At 43.4% G+C, this 20,050-nt stretch overlaps 3 protein-coding genes across 17 annotated transcripts in view; 1 reads left to right on the forward strand and 2 right to left on the reverse strand.

Annotated features, from left to right (window-relative positions):
* The first annotated feature begins 8,817 nt into the window (after positions 1-8,817).
* Positions 8,818-10,642, forward strand: LOC143338401 (nodal homolog 2-A-like). The gene is made up of 3 exons (XM_076758761.1): positions 8,818-9,109; positions 9,599-10,377; positions 10,490-10,642. The coding sequence occupies exons 1-3, from the start codon at positions 8,818-8,820 to the stop codon at positions 10,640-10,642; spliced, it is 1,224 nt and encodes a 407-aa protein (XP_076614876.1).
* Positions 10,643-11,081: 439 nt separating this feature from the next.
* LOC143338470 (eukaryotic translation initiation factor 4E-binding protein 1-like) lies at positions 11,082-14,348 on the reverse strand. Its single transcript, XM_076758894.1, has 3 exons — positions 14,077-14,348; positions 11,998-12,192; positions 11,082-11,893 (listed from the first exon to the last, which is right to left on the reverse strand). Exons 1-3 carry the CDS (start codon positions 14,210-14,212, stop codon positions 11,865-11,867), a joined length of 360 nt encoding a protein of 119 aa, XP_076615009.1. The 5' UTR covers positions 14,213-14,348; the 3' UTR covers positions 11,082-11,864.
* A 4,445-nt stretch (positions 14,349-18,793) lies between these two features.
* Positions 18,794-20,050, reverse strand: part of ank1b (ankyrin 1, erythrocytic b) — a 64,245-nt gene continuing 62,988 nt past the window's right edge. For 10 of the 15 annotated variants that reach the window (XM_076758884.1, XM_076758881.1, XM_076758887.1 and 7 more), the window contains 3 exons: positions 19,952-20,023; positions 19,327-19,425; positions 18,794-19,105 (listed from right to left, as the gene is read on the reverse strand). In XM_076758884.1, coding sequence (XP_076614999.1) covers positions 19,357-19,425; positions 19,952-20,023 — 141 coding nt within the window. In that variant the 3' untranslated portion in view covers positions 18,794-19,105; positions 19,327-19,356. The remainder of the gene's footprint in view (positions 19,106-19,326; positions 19,426-19,951; positions 20,024-20,050) is intronic. The other 5 variants (XM_076758892.1, XM_076758890.1, XM_076758886.1 and 2 more) reach the window with 1 other exon arrangement.

Genomic DNA, 20,050 nt, shown 5'->3' on the forward strand with positions numbered 1-20,050 from the left:
ACAGCTGGGCTTGTGAGAGGCAGATTGATGTGTGTCGGCACAGCACGGAGGGTTCATTACAGACTGGAGTATTGGGCACTATGGAAAGTTAGAATAAAGGAAAAAATTAATAAGCATATATGTGAGAGTAAAAATCTTTCTTTCAGATCAAGGCAGCCTGACCTGCACGGACGTCCTTGAGTGCAACGACTACACTCAACACTTGACCTCTCACGGACATGTCTTGGATGGCGCTCCCATCACGCCGGTCCCACATAGTTATGACATCATCAGAAAGGGACAAAAGGAAGGGCTCAAAAGCAGCTATGATGGAGCCTGAAATGTTCCACCTTCCTCCGGCACGGTGGCTTCTCTCCTGCAGCAAACTCATTGCTGTCAAACCTGAAAACAGGCAGAGAACCATTTAACAGATCAGTACTGTGGAAATACAAGCTGCAAAATTAAGATTCACTTTAAAAAAGACCATCTAACATCACAAGAACCAAAGTTGTTGATTGTTGGAGGTCCAGGAGTGACTCAAAACATCATTTATTACAATCTCTAAACTGAACTAAAAGAGTCTGAACACACTGTCAGCTCCCATTGTCGCTGGATCATTGCATATTTAATTATTTTTGTGGATTTAAACTTGAAAGGAGGACATAATTATAGCCTACATGTGCTTCAAGAAGGTTCTTGCACGACTGCTATACAAAAACCGGCCTTGAAATGAACAGTGGGACTGGTGGGGCATTTGAGTGACAGACCTGCCCTTCTGGAGTTCCAGAGCAGGCTGTTAGCCCTGAGGTCGAAGGCGATGTTCCCCCTGACTCCTCCTGCCAAGTGCAGCAGCTCTTTGGGGCTGCTTCCCATCATGCTCATGACGAGGATTCGCTCTTCCTCCAGCCACACGATGCTGCCCCTCAGCCAGTCCAGATACAGGTCTCGAATCTCCTTTGCTGTACGGTACAGCTGCTGTGGGTATCGACCGTTGGCTGTGGTGGTGCCGATGCTGTTTTGGTCACATGACACCCAGTAAAGGTTGCCTCTCCTCTGGTCTACTTTTATCAGACATACTATAACAAAAGGAAAAAAAAAAAAAAAAGGCTTATACTCGACTGACCAAGTAGAGCTGAAAACAATTATTTTCCCTAAACAATTAATCTAGTATTTTGTTTTTTAATTTATTGATCATTTAAGAAAATAGAGAACGCTCTTCACAAGAACCCACAGTTTTGTCAACCACAACCAAAATATTCAATTTATAGATATAAAAATGATGATATAAAATCAGAAACCCTCAAATTTCAGAAGCTGGAACAAGGAAATATACTGTTTAGATAAATTTAAATAAATAAGTTCAATAAGTTTAAATAAATACAGACTAGATAAAATTGCATTCTCAGTTTTCACTGTGATAGCAACCCATCATCTGTACAAACCGAAGCATTAACCTGGCAAAGGTGTTGGGACCACCTCGGTCTTGACCTGGGTTAGACTGGTGCGTTGGATATGGCCAGTTTGGTTAGCCCAGTACAGCCAGTCTCTGTACCAGTCCAGGTCAAAGGACAGGATGCCGTCGTCAGTGGCAAACAGCTGGGTTTTAGTGGCCCCCCTGCCTCTGAACTCCAACATGTTAATGTTGGAAATGGTGGCATATAGAAACTTTGGATCTGTGAGACAAAAATGATTAATTGACAATATCCTTACGTTTGTTTTTGTTTTTTTTCAGCTATAAATGCACCAGAGAAATGTACTTTTTAGTTCATTTAATAGTTTGGGACCTTGTTTGGGAAAGAAAAAATATTTCAACAGGATCAGATACATTTCATGTTCATTGTCATCAACCACAAACAGGGAAAAGCCCATTTGTAAGAGAAGGAAAAGTTGTGATAAACCTACAATCACATGTCCCATCAAGCAAGAGCACTTTGGAGTTTGGACATGCGCAGGTGAATCCGACAGGGTTGCCTTTGGTTAGCTGGCAGAGGTGACACTGAGTCTTTGCACATGCAGAGGAACCTGATTGATGACAAGACATTACAGCTGGGTATCTTGCATATAAACAGTACAGAAAGAAATACTTTTATTAACACTTATATTACATCACCATTATATCTAATGCGCCAATAAGTACCTTTGGGCTGCTGTAGCTCGTGATAAATGGCTAACATTGGCAGTGTGGCTTTCCAGATGAATTTCCTCTGGTCTGGTTGGTTCTGTGGAACCTGCCACAGTCCTTTGTCATCCACCCAGAAGAAGGAACTTTCAAACACGGCCAGGCCGAGAGCTGGTCTCCTGCCGAACAGTCCTAGGATGGAGTAACGGCCGGTCCCATCCACCTTCACTGTCTCTATAGACTGAATCAAATGAGTTCATCAATGATCCTGACAGCTGTAACAACTGCTGCTGAGGAAACTGCTAAGGCAAGGTTTTTCCTACCTATTAGCTGATTAAGTTAATTACATTCCCTATATTCTGTTCATTCATTACCTTATAATTAAATGAAGCAGGACCACAAACAGGGGTTTTGAAATATGGCATTATATTGCATTTACCTTATATATCCAATATATACTATATATATTGGATATACGCCAATATGTTTGATGTACTCTTTCATATTGAACTGCCTCTATTTCTTTGATGAACTCACCTTCTTGAAGTCACTGATCCAATACAGCCTCCTGGCAGCCACATCAGCAGTGAGGCTGTGGGCCGACTGAGCAGTGAGCACCGCCAGAGAGCCTCTCTCTGACCCGTCCATCCACGACCTCTCTATCGTCACTCTGTCCCCGTGGCCAGCGCTGATCCAGAACATCAAGCTGGAGAGCAGAGGATTCAAAGTGGATCATCATCTCATTGAGCGCATTCATGATGACTTGATTTTCACATGTGCACTGAATTTAACAGTACATTTCAATACGACTGCAACATTTTGCTCAATTTTCTTTTCCATACAAAAGAGCAAAAGAAAAAAAACATTCACAGATCAGAAATATTTAATAACAAATAAAATGATCTTAAATCCTTTATAGCATAGCGTACAAATACCTCTCCACAGGTAGAAGCACCAGATCTGATGGTCTCATGTTCTTGCTCAGCAGAGTAGTGTAACTTTTTCCATCGGCTGCCTGCATGTAGATTGACTCTGTCTTCTGATTGGTCCAGAACAGGTTTCCATTCAGCCAATCACAGGCTAGACCCGTGATTCCAGGCTCCCCTGTTAAGAAAATTGGGGATTTTTTTCAGATCATTGCTTTTATCTCAAGAAAAACTGGCTAAATGTAAACATCTCATAGTTACTCAAAACAAGGAAAAAAGCAGTTGAACTGGTTACAATCGTCAGACAAACACAAGTAGACACTGCTTTGTTTTAAAGGGCCACAAGGCAAAAAGACCAGGAGTTTCAGTCCATCTAGTTAACCATCGCTCACACTCTCCTGCTTCAGTCACTTCATACAACATAAATATAATACTTACACCATGACACAATTATAATAGACAACAAGCATAATAGGTTTAACACCTTGGGTCAACTAACCATTATAGACTGTGGAGCTGTGCTGTCCATCACTCTTGTAAATGCTGCCCTGGTCGTCAGCCCAGTAGTACCAACCTCGGGCAACGTCAAAAGTCAAAGCCACTGGGTCAAAAACTGCAGTCTGGATAGCTTCAAACTGCTGAGACTTCACATTCAACAGCCCGACAGATTTCCTCTGCACCGTTAGCAATCTGACAGCATCACCTGGACACGTTTACAGATTCAGAGAGAAGGCTGCAGTTAGTCATTTTCACACCAACATTTCAGGTGACAATTTCTTTTTTATGTAACCTGCTCGACTGTTTGCATTTCAACTTTGATCTTTCTGAACTTTTCATCCGTGCTTTTGTCATTCGCTCAGCCACATCAAAGAATTCCATTAACATGTCAGTGATCTTTTAGTTTACAAGGTTTGTTGCTGGGTTTGATCTTTTCAGGGGATGAAACAAAATCCAAAGCAAGTTCACATGGTACAATTAAACTGATGACTCCCTCACTTACGCCTGTCAGCATTAGCTTTGTACTTGGATGTCGGTCAAAATCTCCTGTTTTCTAGTACTTGGGCTCAAGATGAGACCAAACAGCTAAGATGGAGTGGCCATGACGCGCATGTGGATTACTTGGATTTGGATGAACAACCCCACCTCATTACCTGTAGCTTGACATGTGGACCTGCCATCCAGTTTGAACCCGTCTCTGCAGTGGCAATAGTAAGATCCGACGGTGTTTGTGCAGTGATGCATGCAGGGAGCAAAGGGTGGGGCACACTCATCCAAATCTGAGGAGAAGGAGTGGGTTTGAGCTTCAGAAGCATGAGCTGCTTAAGATTACAGTGCTGCAAAGTGGGATTTCTTCTGAAAACTCAAGATATTCTTTAATCATGTCAGTTTGCTTATAGAAGAGGTGGGAAAAGAAGTCCTGCAAAGGGTGATTACTCTGCCACTGCGCCACATACCTTCACAGACTGCTCCATTGGGGGAGAGCTTATATCCAACAGGACATGCACACAGAGCTCCCCAGGCTTCATCCACGCACACATGGCTACAGCCACCGTTGTTCATAGAGCAGATGCGACCTGCAGGAGGTGCAGTATGGCTCAGCGTCACAGAGATACACTCACTGCATCACATTATTTGGAGATCGGGTTGCAGTCAAGCGTCTGGTAGTTTGTTGCAGCGACTGCTATCATTGTAATGTGACTCAAACCCACCGCAGGTTATGGGCTCGTCGCTACCATCTGAACAGTGAACCTGGCTGTCACACCTTTCTTCAGCAGACAGACACGTCCCGTCAGGACACCGTATACCATCCTCCCCACACAGATCTGACAGAGGAGACGACCATCAGAACTTAACCATTTAACTGGTACACATAACTACCCACCTGCTTGTGTTTGATATCTTTTGACACTGACTCCAATGCTGTGTTCACTCTGTCTCAATGTACATGATGGGCTGATTGTTAATCAAATCATGGTGGAGTCATCACAATCATAAAACTTCAACCCTCTCAAGGAATATCACCTGAAATTTCCGTTTTGACATCACATTAACCTTGGAGTCAACATCAACGTGATTATTCATTTACGTGATGTGTTGACATAGAAGCTGCAGGCCCACCACCTGACATTCACTTCCCTGTGGCACAACATTCATCTTTCTCACCACAGTCCTCTTCGTCAGAGTTGTCCAGGCAGTCGTCTCGTCCGTTGCAGCGCAGCTCTTTGGGGATACAGATGTGGTTTCGGCAGGTCCAGTCAGACGCCAAACAGCCCTCTGTAGCTGTACAGTTCTCTTCATCTGATCCAGTGGGACACTGGATTTGTCCGTCACAGCGGGCCGACGTATCAACACAGCCGACAGTGTCCACACATGGAAACTGACCCGGCGGACATTCAGGAGAGCCTGATGGTAAAACAAGACACCCGCACATAACAGAAAAAAAGGATTCATTTAAGAGCAATGAATTTTCCTCTTTCAGCAGAAAAGTTCTGCACAACATATGAACTATGTTTACTGACAATGGTTTTACGAAGTGTTTCCAAGCCCATGCAGTAATATCCTTTGTACAATCATGTGTCTACAAAGTGGTGGACCTCGCTCCATCCTCGCTTGTGAACAAGACTTTTGTGAAAGAGTCCCTACTGTTTTGGAGTCATGGTTGTATGGACAATTAATTAATATCAAGAGCATTTCTTTTGCACAGGGACAGGAAGTGTACCTGCACAATCCATTTCATCAGATCCATCCAGACAGTCTCCACCGCCATCACATCTCCAGACATCAGGGATACAGTTTCCATCATCACACTGCCACTGGCCTTGGTGGCATCCCAGAATTTGACCTAAAAACACACAAAGAGAGACAGACAGGAGGATAAAGCGCAAAGATAAAGGATTAAAAAAATATATCCAAACACCCCTAGACAACCCCTTTTTAATCAAAGGAGTTGATTTCCCTAAATATGCTGAATTGTCATTGAAATTGTACCAGCTGGCAAGTTCAAGCCATGTGGCACCTTTCAAAAACACTGAGGATCTGGTGCAGAGATGATGGGAAATGCACCAAAACAGAAAAGGTTGCAAACATTTTACATACTCTGTTTTCCCTCAGCCGTTTGCCTGTGATTTGTTTACATGCCGAGCAGCCACGCAGTAACTTAGAGCCAAGCACCATTTTACGACCACAGAGAGGAAAATGTAGATAAATTAAGTTCTCTGGCAGCCAGAAATGAAGTGTTTAATGAGATTTGATTAGAAAAGCCACGCAAAGCCGACAAAGGCCTTTGTAGCGAACCAAACTGCGATTGCAGAAACAAAAAAAGGAAAAACTATGGAGGCTTTGGGTTAAACGCATCACAAAAGGTCACACTGGGCCTTAAAGGCTCTGCCATAACATGCACATGGTCAAATGATTATCATAAAAAGTTTGCTTATTAGCAAAATGGCATGGCTCTTTTCTTTCCAGCCTGGCTGTTTTTTGTTTTTTTGTTTTTTTCCCCACAAATTTTACCCAAATATGGTTTCATGCAAAACAGGCCCGACAGGAGAAATTGAGTTTGCAGGTGCTAAATTGCCCAGTTTGCATTAAAATTCCTCCAAATCTCGTGCCTCTGCGCTCACACACTCCAGGAATGGACGCCATCCTGCCTCGTTTATGTTTAGACGTAAATAAAATGTGAAAACGCGTGTTTGTTTTCGTCGTGTACACACACTCACTAAGTCACACGCGTTCCTTAAAAAAACATACAGAAGACACTTTACCTCGGGAAACTGTCAGACTTGCCAGTAAAATCAAACAAACAAACTGGCGTAAATCCATACCGGCCCGCGCGGCTCATCGGGACAAACTGCGTCACCTGAGCGGAAACGTTTAAATCAGCTTCCACTGCTCCAGGTGCGCGTGCCATCACAGACGGCTCAGCTTCCGTTACCGGACATGAAGTACAATAAAGTCTGTTGTATGTAACATTTAACACATACAGTATTATGCATCATGTATATGTATATATTTAGACATATGTATAAATATTTGATTGGTTATTCGTTCAGGTGTCTTCCCAGCTTTCCTCACCACGCGCATTTAAAAGCGTGTTTAATAAAACAGCATAGATGTCACGTCTCCTCACACTCTTCTTATTTCTCAGCTTTAGTTATCAATGTTCTTGACAGCCGATGGTTTAGCGGGCGTGAGCGCAGAGTACACGTGTGTCTGATTTGACTGAGAGCAAGCTGTGCACGTGCCGCGTTTTGCCCAGTGACAGCTTGGAGAGCAGCTCGCAAAATGTGTGCCTCTCTTTCCCTCTCCTCCCCTCTCATCTCGTCTCCTTTCCTCTCCTTTCAGTCCTTACTTTGAGGCGATGAGGCCGTGCGCATTTTGGATAGGTTTTGCGCTTTTACGCACACACGAGTGAATTGCGAATTCTTGCCTTGTTTTAAATCAGTGCCTATAAGCCAAAAGGTTGAGTCGTTTGTACTTTGGTTCCAGTCACCCAAAACTCCAAAATGTGGAGCACAGATTCAAACAAAAGCCCGTTTGATGTTGTGACCATAAAGGAATTATTTAAAGAATAATTTCAAACTAATGGCACCTTTCTTTGAGGTTTTTTGATTCTTTTCACACATCATACTTATCAAAGAGAATCAAAGCTTTATAGTTGACCACCAGCTCTTTCTTCTTTCTTTTGAGGCCAAGTGTGCAGTTTGACTTATGAATGGGATCATTAACGTCGATAATGCCCCTTTATTGCTGCTGCTGGCAATTAGCATGTCAGATTTTAGACTCGGGTGGTGTTACATGAATTCATCTTATTGAAGCTGTCCAATTTTGAAACTGATTCTCACAACTCACCTAAAAATTGATTTGCAGTTCAGTAAAGAATTATGGTTCGTAATGTAATTGTTGTATTTGCTTCCATAAGAACAAATTCTTTCTTTTTAAGTTTACAGAAAAAAATAAATAAAGAGAAGTCCAGTTCTTTACATATCCTGACATTTTCACTTTTTTTAAATGGCACAAGAATGTTTATTGTTAATACTTGCTATTATTGATTTTTTATTTATTTATTCATTCATTGAAATTGTTCCTATGTTCTCCATTTCAATTGATTATACTTGTGTGTGTCGTATATTCTGTGGGTCAAACTTATTTAAAACTATCACTGGATCAACTATATTTTTTAACATTTAATTAGGCTTAATAATATTAAACAGAATGGACGTGCGCAACAGGCCTACCATGGCGCTTGAAACTTAAATAGAAATTAACCAGTAATTGAAATGCAGCACTGAAAATGTCAATTGGTCTTTTTCTTTTCTTTTCTTTTCTGGACAAATTACTGATGTTGACTTGCCCCCAGTTCTTTATGTTTCCTCTTTCTGTCCCAAACAGGCTCCTTAGCAGGTCACCACCTGCGCTACAGAAAGTGAGTTTTCTGATTAACTCCCGTGTTGCTTTCCCATTAATCAGCTGTGCAGCTCGTAATCTCCTTAACTAATATTATTGTCACGGCTTCTTATCAAAGGGATCTCTGATATACAACACAACAACAATCAGAGTAGCGGACCTCTACGGTTTTCACACCTCGGCCACTACAAAGGCCAACTGGTTTCGATACAGCCACCATGCCCCATTCAAGTCTTTGGGCTCCCGTGGATCACACACGTCCTTGAACCATCTTGACAGATCTCTTCAAAGCACGTCAGGAGAGAGGCGTGTTGTTATAAAACGGCCACCCAGCATCTCACCTGGAGCATTTGGAATCTACCTGCGGAAGAGACAACACACCTGGGAATTATGAAGGGACTAACGGTGGATTTCTTTTTTGCGCTTCTTGTCCTGGTGGATTTGCTTCTGGGTCTCGCCGCGCAGCAACCTGACGCACTGCTGCGTGGGATGAGTGGCGGCCACAGACGGACCGTGCAGAAGCAGCAGGCCAGCGGGTTGACCCTCTACATGATGCAGCTCTACCGGACCATGCTTACCGAGGACCGGGCGAGGACTCCGGCTGCCAGCGTTAGACGCTTCAGGACGGAGGACAACCCGTCTCTGCACGACTCCGACTCTGTCATCAGCCTTGTCGCTAAGAGTGAGTGTTCATCATCAGACAAAAAATGACGTTTTGTGAATGGAGTTTGGTATTATGTTGGTATCTTATTATTACATGCAGAGCACGTGGGCTGTATGATTCATTTGGGATTATACAGTTGAAATGGCACCATGTAAACATTATAGAAAACATACTTTGTACACCTTTAAGTGAATGTATTGAATGCCACAGCATGTCCCTTTATAACATGTGCCTTAGCTCTCCTTTGATACACACCCACAAAATGTGCACATGCTGATGAATTTCACTCATCTTAATTTAATCATTTGTCTAATCAAACTTTGATTAATGTATTTAGACATTTGTGCAACTGTTATTGGGTATAACGGCTGTAAAGCTTTTAAGAGCAGCAAAAGTCATCACATGCTCACACATGAGAAATTGGTGCTTCTGGCAGAAGTGTGTGTGTTACCTTACCTCAAGTCATACAGACTGCTAACCAGTTTTCTTTACTCTTATCCCTTTCAGGCTGCCAGCAGACTGGCAAGAGGTGGTCCATCACCTTTGACATGTCCTCCATGTCTGCAAGCGACAACGTTCAACTGGCTGAACTTCGCATCCGCCTGCCTGCCTTCACAGAGTCTTCCAGAGCCTCAGTGGACATCTACCTCTCCCACACAGACCGGTGCTCAGGCATGCACTGCGCAGAGAACAGGCTGTTCCTGGGCCGCCTGAGAGCTCATCCCAGCTCCATGGTCTCCCCCTCCTCCTGGAAGGTGTTCAACATGACAGAGATGCTCCATCGCTGGCTGCTGTGGGAGGACTCCGCACAGAGGATGGAGGAGGACGAGGCTGAGGGGAAGGAGGAGGAAGAGCAGGAGCAGGAGGGAGTCCAACACCCTACAGCTGACCGGGTCATGATGGTGGTCTTCTCGAGGCAGAGCCCGAACGGCCAGCGAATGCCAACACTCATCCGCACAGCAGAGCACTCCAAGTACGTCAGCCTGGACAGGGAGCGAGCGACGGCTGGCTCTGGCTCCAGGACGAGGAGCCGCCGGGCCAAGAGGCACTACCACACCCAGCAGCAGAGACAGAGGGTGGCTGGGGCTGCTCCTGCCAGCACGCCCACAGAAGAGGAGAACAAGGGTCCTCTCTGCAGGAAGGTGGACATGTGGGTAGATTTTGAGAAGATTGGCTGGAGTGAGTGGATCATCTATCCCAAACGATACAACGCCTATCGCTGTGAAGGGAGCTGTCCTACACCAGTAGATGAGACCTTCACCCCGACGAACCATGCATACATGCAGGTAAGACTGAATTTTGTAACCAAGACAAACTATTTGCTGCAATAGGATATAGCTACTAATACCCAGAAGAGATGTGTTCTAATCAAGCATTTTTTTCTATTTCTCTCTCCAGAGCCTGCTGAAACTTCACCACCCAGACAAGGTGCCGTGTCTGTCCTGTGTGCCGACACGCCTGGCACCGCTTTCCATGTTGTACTACGAGAACGGGAAGATGGTCATGAGGCATCATGAGAGCATGGTGGTGGAGGAGTGCGGCTGCCACTGAGCAAAAGAGCTGCAAGCCTTTTGGTGAAAGGCCAGACAGACTGGAATCACAGAGCTGCAGGACCGGGCCTGAGCTACTCAGAGGCATGAAGTGGATGCACGTCCACAGGCACTTTACAGATATGTCCAGTCTGACACTGACAGAGAGGCTGCTGGGTTTTTTTTAGAGGATTAAGTGATCTAAATTGTGCCTTGGCTTGTCAAATAAGTTTATAAGGATGGATTAAGATAATGGTTTGATTCAGTTAAGATGAAGACAAAAGCACAATACGGTCATAGACTGAAGCACTACAGGAGATCGCTTGAACTTTTTTTAATGCCATTGAAATGAATGTAAATGTCAGGATGGTGTTAGCGCTTTAACTTTGAGATGTTTGGGTCACATTGACCCATTTGTATGTTTCCTATTTACAGTAATAAAATAAATCATTACTTATCTTGAACAAAGTGTTTGATGGTTTTTATTACAGTCTTTATACAAGAGTTTAAATGAAGGTCCTCATTTCCCACAATGATGATGCCATATAAGTCAAAAGAGACATTTTGACTGGTTTTAGCAGAAAAAGCACAGGTGGAATTAACAAAATCAGTGACGACTGTATTCCGTTTAGGTGTGCAAGTCGTATGAAGCCATTCCTCAAGTGTTTTCAAACAGTACTTTTTCAGTTTCAAGAGATTAGACCGTTTCAAAAAGACACACATTCAAAATGCAACTCAAGTACAGAAGTACTATCAGCAAAAAGAAAGCAGAGGTATTATTGCAGATTTATAAACGTATATAAACTTATATATTTATAAACTTCAAATTTCCCAAATTATTACTGTTGCTTTACACAATCCATCTGCATAATTTCAATAGTTTATTTTAAAGACGTGCTTCAGGTCACTAAATGAGTCATTACATAAAACATTACGGGTTTAATTTGCCAGACTTTGATTTACATGTCAAACATGTCACACATCGTACAAAGTCAAGTGTCCATCCAAGAAAAGAGACAATTTTATCCATCAGATAGTGTTGTTGCATAAAAGTACAACATTTGAACACATGTTAAAAATAAAAAATAAAAAAATGCTGTAATGTTTTCAGAACAGGTCTGAAAGTGGATTACACGGTGTAGTAAGACTCGGCTTCTCATTTCAACCCATCGTTTTTTAATGCAAGTAAACCAAAGAGCGATGACACTGTTGGGAATAGCTTTCATCCTCAGGGCCGAGTCTCCTCAGATGTCCATTTCAAACTGAGCATCTTCTAGAAAAGGGAAAAGACATTGCAGTTGAGCAGAGAGAAACAGACCATGACAGAAAGACACGCAGGACTGCTGCTCCTCTCCCTCCTGAGGCTGACACGTTTACCTGTGCTCTCCTCTGTTTGCAGGCTGTGCTCGGTGTTGTTGCTGGCTGTCTGTTCAGGCTGGTTTGTGTTGCTGGGGGAGTCGGGTTTGAGCGGCCTGGTGACTCCCGGGATGTCGGGCAGGTTGGGAGGCGTACGAGTCAGAGGAGATGTCCGACACTGCAGGAGGAACTTCCTGTCGTAGATGATTCTGGTTCCTGCGGGCGACAGCAGCAAAGGAAAACAGAGTTAGCGGTATCTATCTAACTATCTAGCTGCAATCTTATCTTTCAGGTGATTGCACATCACATACATCCACTAAAAGGGTTCGTTTTAGGCACTGACAGGCTCAGATTGTTATTCTGAGTGTCTGGCAACATTATTGAAAGGATCCCTGCAGAGACAGACCTTTTTGTTAAAGAGTAAGATCCTTTTTGTTTAACCAGAAACAGCTGCTGTCTCACTCTCCTCACAGCCACCAAACTCCATTGACAAAAACAGTAATTTTACCACACTTCATTCAAGCTCGACAGAAGCAAAATAAAACTCACCAAATCTGTCTTGATTGCAGCAGAGAGGCAGCAGGTAGAACAATCAGACTACTTTTACACAAAACTCGGTCAATTAAGGGTTTATTTCGACCAAACCAAAACAAGCACATTGAGGTCTCGATTAATACCGTACCAGTTTCAAAAAGGTTTGTTCCTGTTCATCACTTAGACACAAAAACATGAGGGAACAGGATCCGGGTTGAAAAATTGTCCAAAAAAAAAAAAGTGAAATAAAATAAAAAAAGTAATGTGAGATAAAATGAATCAGGTAACCTTGATATTTAACACTTTATAGTGAGCAGGAAATACACAGACATACACACTCACACAGAGTATTCTGGAGATTTAGTGAGACAAACCACTTTCAGTGTTTCTCTGAGTGTGACAGTGTGTCTTTGCTGTGCACATGTCCTCACATGTCCATGACCAATGACCCTTTTTTTTTTTTATCATGCATCTCGGTGACGCTGACACACCCTCACTGACCCAATATCGTTTTATCTGTGTAAATCTGTCCCACCGGGCAATATGGGAAAAGAACACAGTATCAGTTAAAATGGACATGTGGACCCTGTGTCACCTTTCCCACAATGTCAGAGCGGGAAAAAAAAAAAAATCTACAGACTGGAGATTTCCCAAGATCTCAGCCTTATAGATGCTTGACTGAAATACTGAATAAATGGGCCAAACTGTGAAAGTTCTGGGTGAACATTTCATTTTGTCATTGTCATTTTTAGCAGCTTCCATATATCCACAGAAAAACTATTTCTATATTATAGAAGATAGTTATTAGCTCCTGTTTTACCTCTTTAATATAACCAGCGTGATCTGACATCCAGTAAACACGCTGCTGCAGCTCAACAACAGCCTGCTGTAATACCGACACTATAAATAGGACATGAGTACAGGCCTATATTTGCTCATATAGTCTTTGATTGTGTAAGTAATCTGCAGCTACGTGTTACTGACACTGAATACAGAGGTCTGCTCCAGTCATCACTGAATGAATGTTTATTCATATAACACATAACAGAGTCTCTCACTGTGGAATGTGGGCAGTGAAAAGGCCGTGCAGCGTGCAGGCTGCAGGATTTGCACTGCTCTCGTAAGTTTCCTTAAACTCTGTTAACTGGAGGTCTTTAGCCTCCATGAACCGCTGACACTGTCAAACATTAACAGGAAAACATATGAGAACTATGGACAAGACCTGCAGCCTGGCTCCCAAAAGGGTCTCCTATACCATCTGGTTTCATGCCATGGCAAAGACATTTGACTGCACACATTAAATTAAAACATGCTTTAACTGATGGTAACTATTCACTTGTCCCTGTAGTGTCACAAATCACTCACTGTCCATTCACTGTCCCCAGATTCAAAATCCCTAGCAGACATTCCTTAAATTGTCCCTTCACGTGTTGCTCCCTGTCTTTTATAAACCCTTGTCGTTGTGTCTTCTTGTGTTTAAAGTGTCCCTTTGCATCTGTCCTTTTCTTCCTCTCTTTCTAGTTAAGTTTTCTTTATAATTTTCCTCCCCCTGACGTGACCCAGTACCTCCGGGCGTAGTGCTGAACACGGTCCCCCCCGGAGTCGTGGAGTAGTCCTGGGGCATGTGAGCGGAATCGTGGATGGTGACCCGGCGGATGGCCGGGATATCCCGGCTCCTGGTGGCCTGACTTCCCGCTGACATCTCTCACAACACCGCGTCTGCGACTGGTCGTTCTGCTCTAAAGTACGATATGAAGCCGCAGTCAGTACACAGACAAGTCACCTCGTGTCCCCACGTGGTCTGCTCACAGCCAAAACAACGCGCGGACTTCCTTCAAAACAAGTGGAGCGGAGAGCTGTGATTGGTTGAAAACGAGGGGCGTCACAACACGTGGAAGTTGTAGTTTTTCCTGATGCGCTCTCAACCATACGTTCAGTTCGGAACTATGGCACATATTCAGGATACATGGACAATCATATGAGACTTTTTTCATGTGATTAAAAAAAAACAAATGTGCAAATCAACTTTTGCAAATATGCATTACAAATATTCAAATACATTTTACACATAACTTCAAACAAATCAGCAAAAAACACAAGGCACCAAAGAATTATTAGCAATTTAAGCTGGTGGGTAAAACTCAACCTGCAGTTTGATCTGTACAGAAAATGTACATTGCAAAAAGATCAAATGTACATGTTAAGTATAAAATCAACGAAAAAGACCGCACTAATGTCACTTCTTACAAAAACACAGACGACATTTCTGTCACATCTTTGTTTATTAAGTCTTGTAAATGGTTTGAGCTGGTGTACAGGGTAAGATGATCTATACATATCTTCATGTCAGAATGATTCTGATCGAAAGGCTTGTATACATATTCACGTTTGTTTATCCTCTCTCCAGGACAATACAAAAGAAAAGAAAACAAGTGGTCATAGCTACAAAGCCTCTACATTCCCCATGATGTGGGTGTTGGCCTAGTCTAGATAATGCTTAAAGAACATCCATAACAAGTCTATGAGGGTGCATAGCATTCTAATTAAATATATTTTGTCATATATTTATACATATATTTTCATAAAAACATCTTTTTTTTGTGCATGTGCGCAGTTGCATTCCTTAGGATAGAGTAATATGATATTGCGTTTACATTGTCATGTATCCATTCTAAAGGAGTATAGGTGATCTCTATTCTTCTCAACAGTTAAAATTTTACAATACTCTTTTTTTGTTTCTTAAATACATTGTCGTAGGTTACACGTCCTCTCAAGTCACAAGCCCGGTAAAAACTTTCTCTCTTCTTCCCCTGGATCCAACGAGCACTATCACACGCACGCACACACACACAACACAGACATGGTGGAGTTGAATTCATCATAGTGCAGAGGTTCTGCTGATTGGCTTAATTCAGATTAAAAATGCAAATTATGTTTGTAGAAATCCTCCAGATTTCCATTAAAATAAAACTACTTAAAAGAGAATTTCACTCAGTGGTGAAGGGTAGATTTCTTTTAACTGTAAGCTAAACGAGGGATAACAGACTGTGTGAAATGTGGACACAGTCTCAAAGAGGTGGAGATGGCTGGTTGCGGAAATCTAGCAGCTACCTGTCACTCAGAGCAGCCACGCCCTTAACTCTTAATATAATTTAAATAATAAGTGAGTTACATAAAATCCACCGCCGTACAGCTACAGAGACCAAAACCATTTTTTGTTGTTAAACTGTTGTGACATTGGGCATGTTAACATGGGGGTCTATGGGGATTGACTTGCTTTTGGAACCAGCCTCAAGTGGCCATTTGAGGAACAGCAGTTTTGGGCACTTCCAAACTGGAATGGCTTAATTTTTCAGGTTGCTGATTAAGGGATAATGGCTCCTTAAGTTAGAATCCTTCAGATTTCAGTCTTGGTTGATTTGGTGACACCTGTAGTTACTGGTTTTAAACTCGCTTTGAGAGGCGATCATGGCCATAGTCAGTACTTCAGAAGCACTGATGCCAAGAGTGTCATCTGATGAAAACACAACCTTTTTCTCACATTTAATTATTCATGTAATATCCAATTACATTTTCTGTACATTGCATCTCCCTCATGATCGTCTCATTAAGATTCAAAGCACACATTTTAATGGCAGCTGTTGTGGATTTATTTACGGTGCAACCAACTGAACTCACTCAGAATTATAGCCTCGGTTTTATGAAAGGAGCTGCTTTGTTAGGATTAGCGAACAGGTCAAAACAGGAAACTCAGTGGCAGCTCACAGGAACCTGCAGTGAAGGAAAACTTGTTTAACTTTAAGTAAAAGAAACAGTCTTGTTTGACTTGGTCTTGGTAAAAATGAATTCAGATTAACAACAGAGAGCAGCAGAGAGGCTGAGTGGTTACTGACCACATACTCCATACTCTGCGTCCTTTTTGGTCTTACTTGAATCAAAGAGCTCCCCACCACAAACACACACACACACATACACACACACTCACAAACACACACTCACAAACACACACTTACCATCCTGCTTCACACCTCCCACCAAAGACCCCCGTGCATCCCCATCCCGCCCAAAACGGCCCCAACACCAAAGTCTTATTCCGAAGCACTGACTTTGTATCCCGCGCTCGTCTTTTGAGAGGAGGACTCAGAACTTAAAAACAAAAAAAAACAAAACATTTTTGATTCTGACCGAGCAGAACTGAAAACCTGAGTGGAGTAACAGTGGAAAACATGTGATATGTAATTAAAAATGTGCCATTGTCAGACGAGGCTCTCGTGTGCACGGACTGGGCATGGGAAATATGTGCATTGGTGTGATGTGTAACTAAAGTGTTCATTCATTCACTCAGTGTCTCACTCATTCAGGCTACAGTAGCATTTACAGTACTTAAATATTGTGTTTTGATCTCCAGGAAATGTGTGCTACCGTGATATGACCGTTCATAGTGCTGCCGTCAGGTTTCTGCATAAAGTAAATCTTTCAGAGATGAAGGGGACGATAGGTGACTTACAGTGATGCCAGTGTATTTTTTTTTTTTTTTTTTTTTGAAAATCGTGAAACACAACTACAACTTAAATTACACACAAAAAGAACATGGAGTTCGGTGGTTTCCACCTTGCGGCAGCAGCAGACCCCTCGACAGGTATCAGTGTATTAAGTTAACATATCCTGGTTTATATTTTGCTACGTTAAGTGCTGAAAAACAAATAATCCCTCTCAGGCCTCTGCAGCCCCACACTGCTACAGCTGAGTCATCTCATCTCACATCAGCGCGTCCTCTCTGACTCATTCCCACCAAGGTCGATGGAATCAGTCGGATACAGCACAGCCGCTCAATGTCAAACTCGACCGCTGTTCATCCAGACGGAGCTTCTGTCTTCACTGAGGACTTCAGTCTGTTCACCTTTCCGATCCTTCGTGTAGATTTACAGAACCCCGGCGTCCATCTTCTGTGCTCTTGTCTTTAAGTTTTATTGCTGTAGCAAACTCCAAAAACACTCTGACCAGGCAATGATGTACTGTTTCTGATTAAGGTGTGTGCGTGTGTGTGTGCTTTTGTTTGTACATATGAATGTTTGTGTGTGTTCACAGTTCACGAGTCTGGGGTCAGTGTTAATAAGACAATCACAGTGCTACCTGTCTGTCCTCGCCGCACAGTTCCTGTCACGATCGCGCTGTGGTAGCATCGTTTTACGCTTGCTGCCATTTAACTAGGAATCCCTCCAACCACCACACCCTCACGTGAATCAGATCCTCCGTGACTTCTCCGCTTCATTCACTTTGTTTCGAATGAACGAACCAGAATTCGACAGTGAGGCCCTACAGCCGTTGCAAACAGATAAAGAGGGAGCACACACGTTAGATGGAGGAGCTATAGACGCTCATGGAGAGGCCTGTGATTCTACTGCATATAGACTGAGGCTACTGATAGAGGTTGTGAGGCAAGGTGACGTGCGCTACTGGGAGAAATGATGGAAGAAGGTAGAAAAGGTCTCAAGGGAGGAAAACATTGATCTTTGTGTTGTAGAGCTGCTGCACAACGCAACCAAACAACCCACTCCGTTCCAAAGAAAAACATTCCCTGTTGTCTGAAAAACACATTTCCCCTGAAAACACGAGGGGGCGGAAGAGCTTCAGCTCCCTACCGAGGTTAGACGATGCTCGAAACCAAGGCGGACAAGTTTCAAAGGAACGAACGACAAGAAACGAGCTTCATCCACAAAGGAAAAGACACCAGCGCACGCAGACGGGAACACTCACGAGCAGGGGAGCACAGCGGCTTTTCTCATTCCAGCACTGAGCGCGCCATGACATCACGGGGGGGGGGGGGGGGGGGGGGCAGCGAGCCAATCATGAGGCGGGGCTCAGCGCCAAGCCAGAAGCAAGAAACACATGCGGTAGAGAAGAGTACACGCACACATACGCACACATACGCACACTGACACATCTTCACGTAGCATAGAGTGCATATATCACATTGATAATAGTAGGGGAAGGGTCCACTGAAAGAAGCATTGGTGGGCTCAGCGGAGGCTTAGCTCAATACAGAACCATCCATCGAGGGACTCTTTTTTTTTGGCTGTAGTGTTATTGGACTCAACTTGCTTGCCACTCCAGTTGCGGGGGGGGGGGGGATAAGGTCCTTAAAATGGCCTGTGGCCCAAGTGTGGGCCTGCCCCGTACCTTGTACCCCTTCAGTTTGTAGATAATGACAGTTCAAAAGGTCAAAGGGCATGCACCAGCAGTCATCATGCGATTACAGTTCACAGGAAGCACTTTTTGTTGCTTTTTTTTTTTCTTGGTTGTTTTACTGACATTTATGTTTTTTTGTAAAAAAAGAGAATCGTCATGCCTTAGTTTAGTCGATATTTTTCTTTACAAATGTTATAAAACTACAAGTTGAACTTTTTCTTTTTTTCCTCGCTCTCGTTTCTTTTGTGGTGCTCCATGGTCACGCGTTGAGGATGATTCTGTGTTTGTCATTTTGTAGTTTGCACTTCTTAGTCTTTGTCTTACTCTTCTTCTCCTCCCTTGCTCATTTTCTTCTGCGGTCCGGTTGCGTTTTTGTGGAGGATGATTTGGCAGTGGCTTTCCGGTCCTAGAAAACAGAGAGGGACGCCATTGACACTTAAAACGCAGGCTAAATGATAAGAAAGACAAAAAACACTATCAAAACGTACAGAATGCCAAATCTAGGGTTCTAATTCTGAACAGAACAGCATGTGAGAGACTACTGAGCTCTAACAAAGTCCAATAAGTTGCCATACAGGCTTCTATCCAAGCACTGGGATGCACAAGTGCTTGTTGTGTGTCCCGTACCTGGAGGACTGGGTAGTACGTATGTGTATTTCAGTGTTTAACTCTCCGCAGACTGGTGCGCTGCACTGACTGAGCGCCCTTTCTAACATCCACCCCCACCTGGAGCAAGGAGGGAGGGAGGAGGGAAGGAGACAACACTCGGACCAGTTAACCGCTGAAGCCTCTACATGTGAGCAGAGCAGGAAACTAACTCGTCTGTCCACCGGCCAGCCTCTGTGGCTCGCTGCAGTCCCCGGAATTCACCCGCCGTCACTGTTATCTAGAAATTCATCAGCCAATCAGGTTGGAAGAGGTCATTTCCAAAGAAGCCACTGCCTGAGACATGTTGTTCAGCGATGATGAAAGGTGGTAATATCTCACTTTTCGACTGACACTCATTTTGTACAACCCGGTCGTGCTGTTTGTAACACTTCACATGTCTAATTTCAGAATCGTGGCTGGCTTCTTGTCAAATCTGCTCGAGGGGACAAAATATGTTTAACCATCGTTTGGCTGGTGGCTACTGTTAATTTCCCACCCTGTGTGTCAGGCTATGTGACTGATTCACAGGAAAATGCTGTCCGTCTGCTTGAGTTTACAGTGTCGGTGTGTGACTGTGACTCAGTGTGAACGATGACGGACTCACCTTTCGAGCGAGCACGTTCCCGTGTTCAGAAACAAACTGCGCCTCAGCAGCATAGTCCTCTTTCTCCTCTCTCTGTGCAAAACACAATTTGCATATTAA

The sequence above is a fragment of the Chaetodon auriga genome, chromosome 19 (genome assembly GCF_051107435.1).
Source record: "Chaetodon auriga isolate fChaAug3 chromosome 19, fChaAug3.hap1, whole genome shotgun sequence".
NCBI classification, from domain to species: domain Eukaryota; kingdom Metazoa; phylum Chordata; class Actinopteri; order Chaetodontiformes; family Chaetodontidae; genus Chaetodon; species Chaetodon auriga.

Coding starts and splice junctions, on each gene's coding strand:
- LOC143338470 (XM_076758894.1), bottom strand. CDS start 14,212: ATGTCAGCGGGAAGTCAGGCCACCAGGAGCCGGGATATCCCGGCCATC. Junction 12,193..14,076: donor GTTCAGCACTACGCCCGGAG/GTACTGGGTCAC, acceptor TGTCGCCCGCAG/GAACCAGAATCATCTACGAC. Junction 11,894..11,997: donor GCAAACAGAGGAGAGCACAG/GTAAACGTGTCA, acceptor TCCCTTTTCTAG/AAGATGCTCAGTTTGAAATG.
- LOC143338401 (XM_076758761.1), top strand. CDS start 8,818: ATGAAGGGACTAACGGTGGATTTCTTTTTTGCGCTTCTTGTCCTGGTG. Junction 9,110..9,598: donor CATCAGCCTTGTCGCTAAGA/GTGAGTGTTCAT, acceptor TATCCCTTTCAG/GCTGCCAGCAGACTGGCAAG. Junction 10,378..10,489: donor CGAACCATGCATACATGCAG/GTAAGACTGAAT, acceptor TTCTCTCTCCAG/AGCCTGCTGAAACTTCACCA.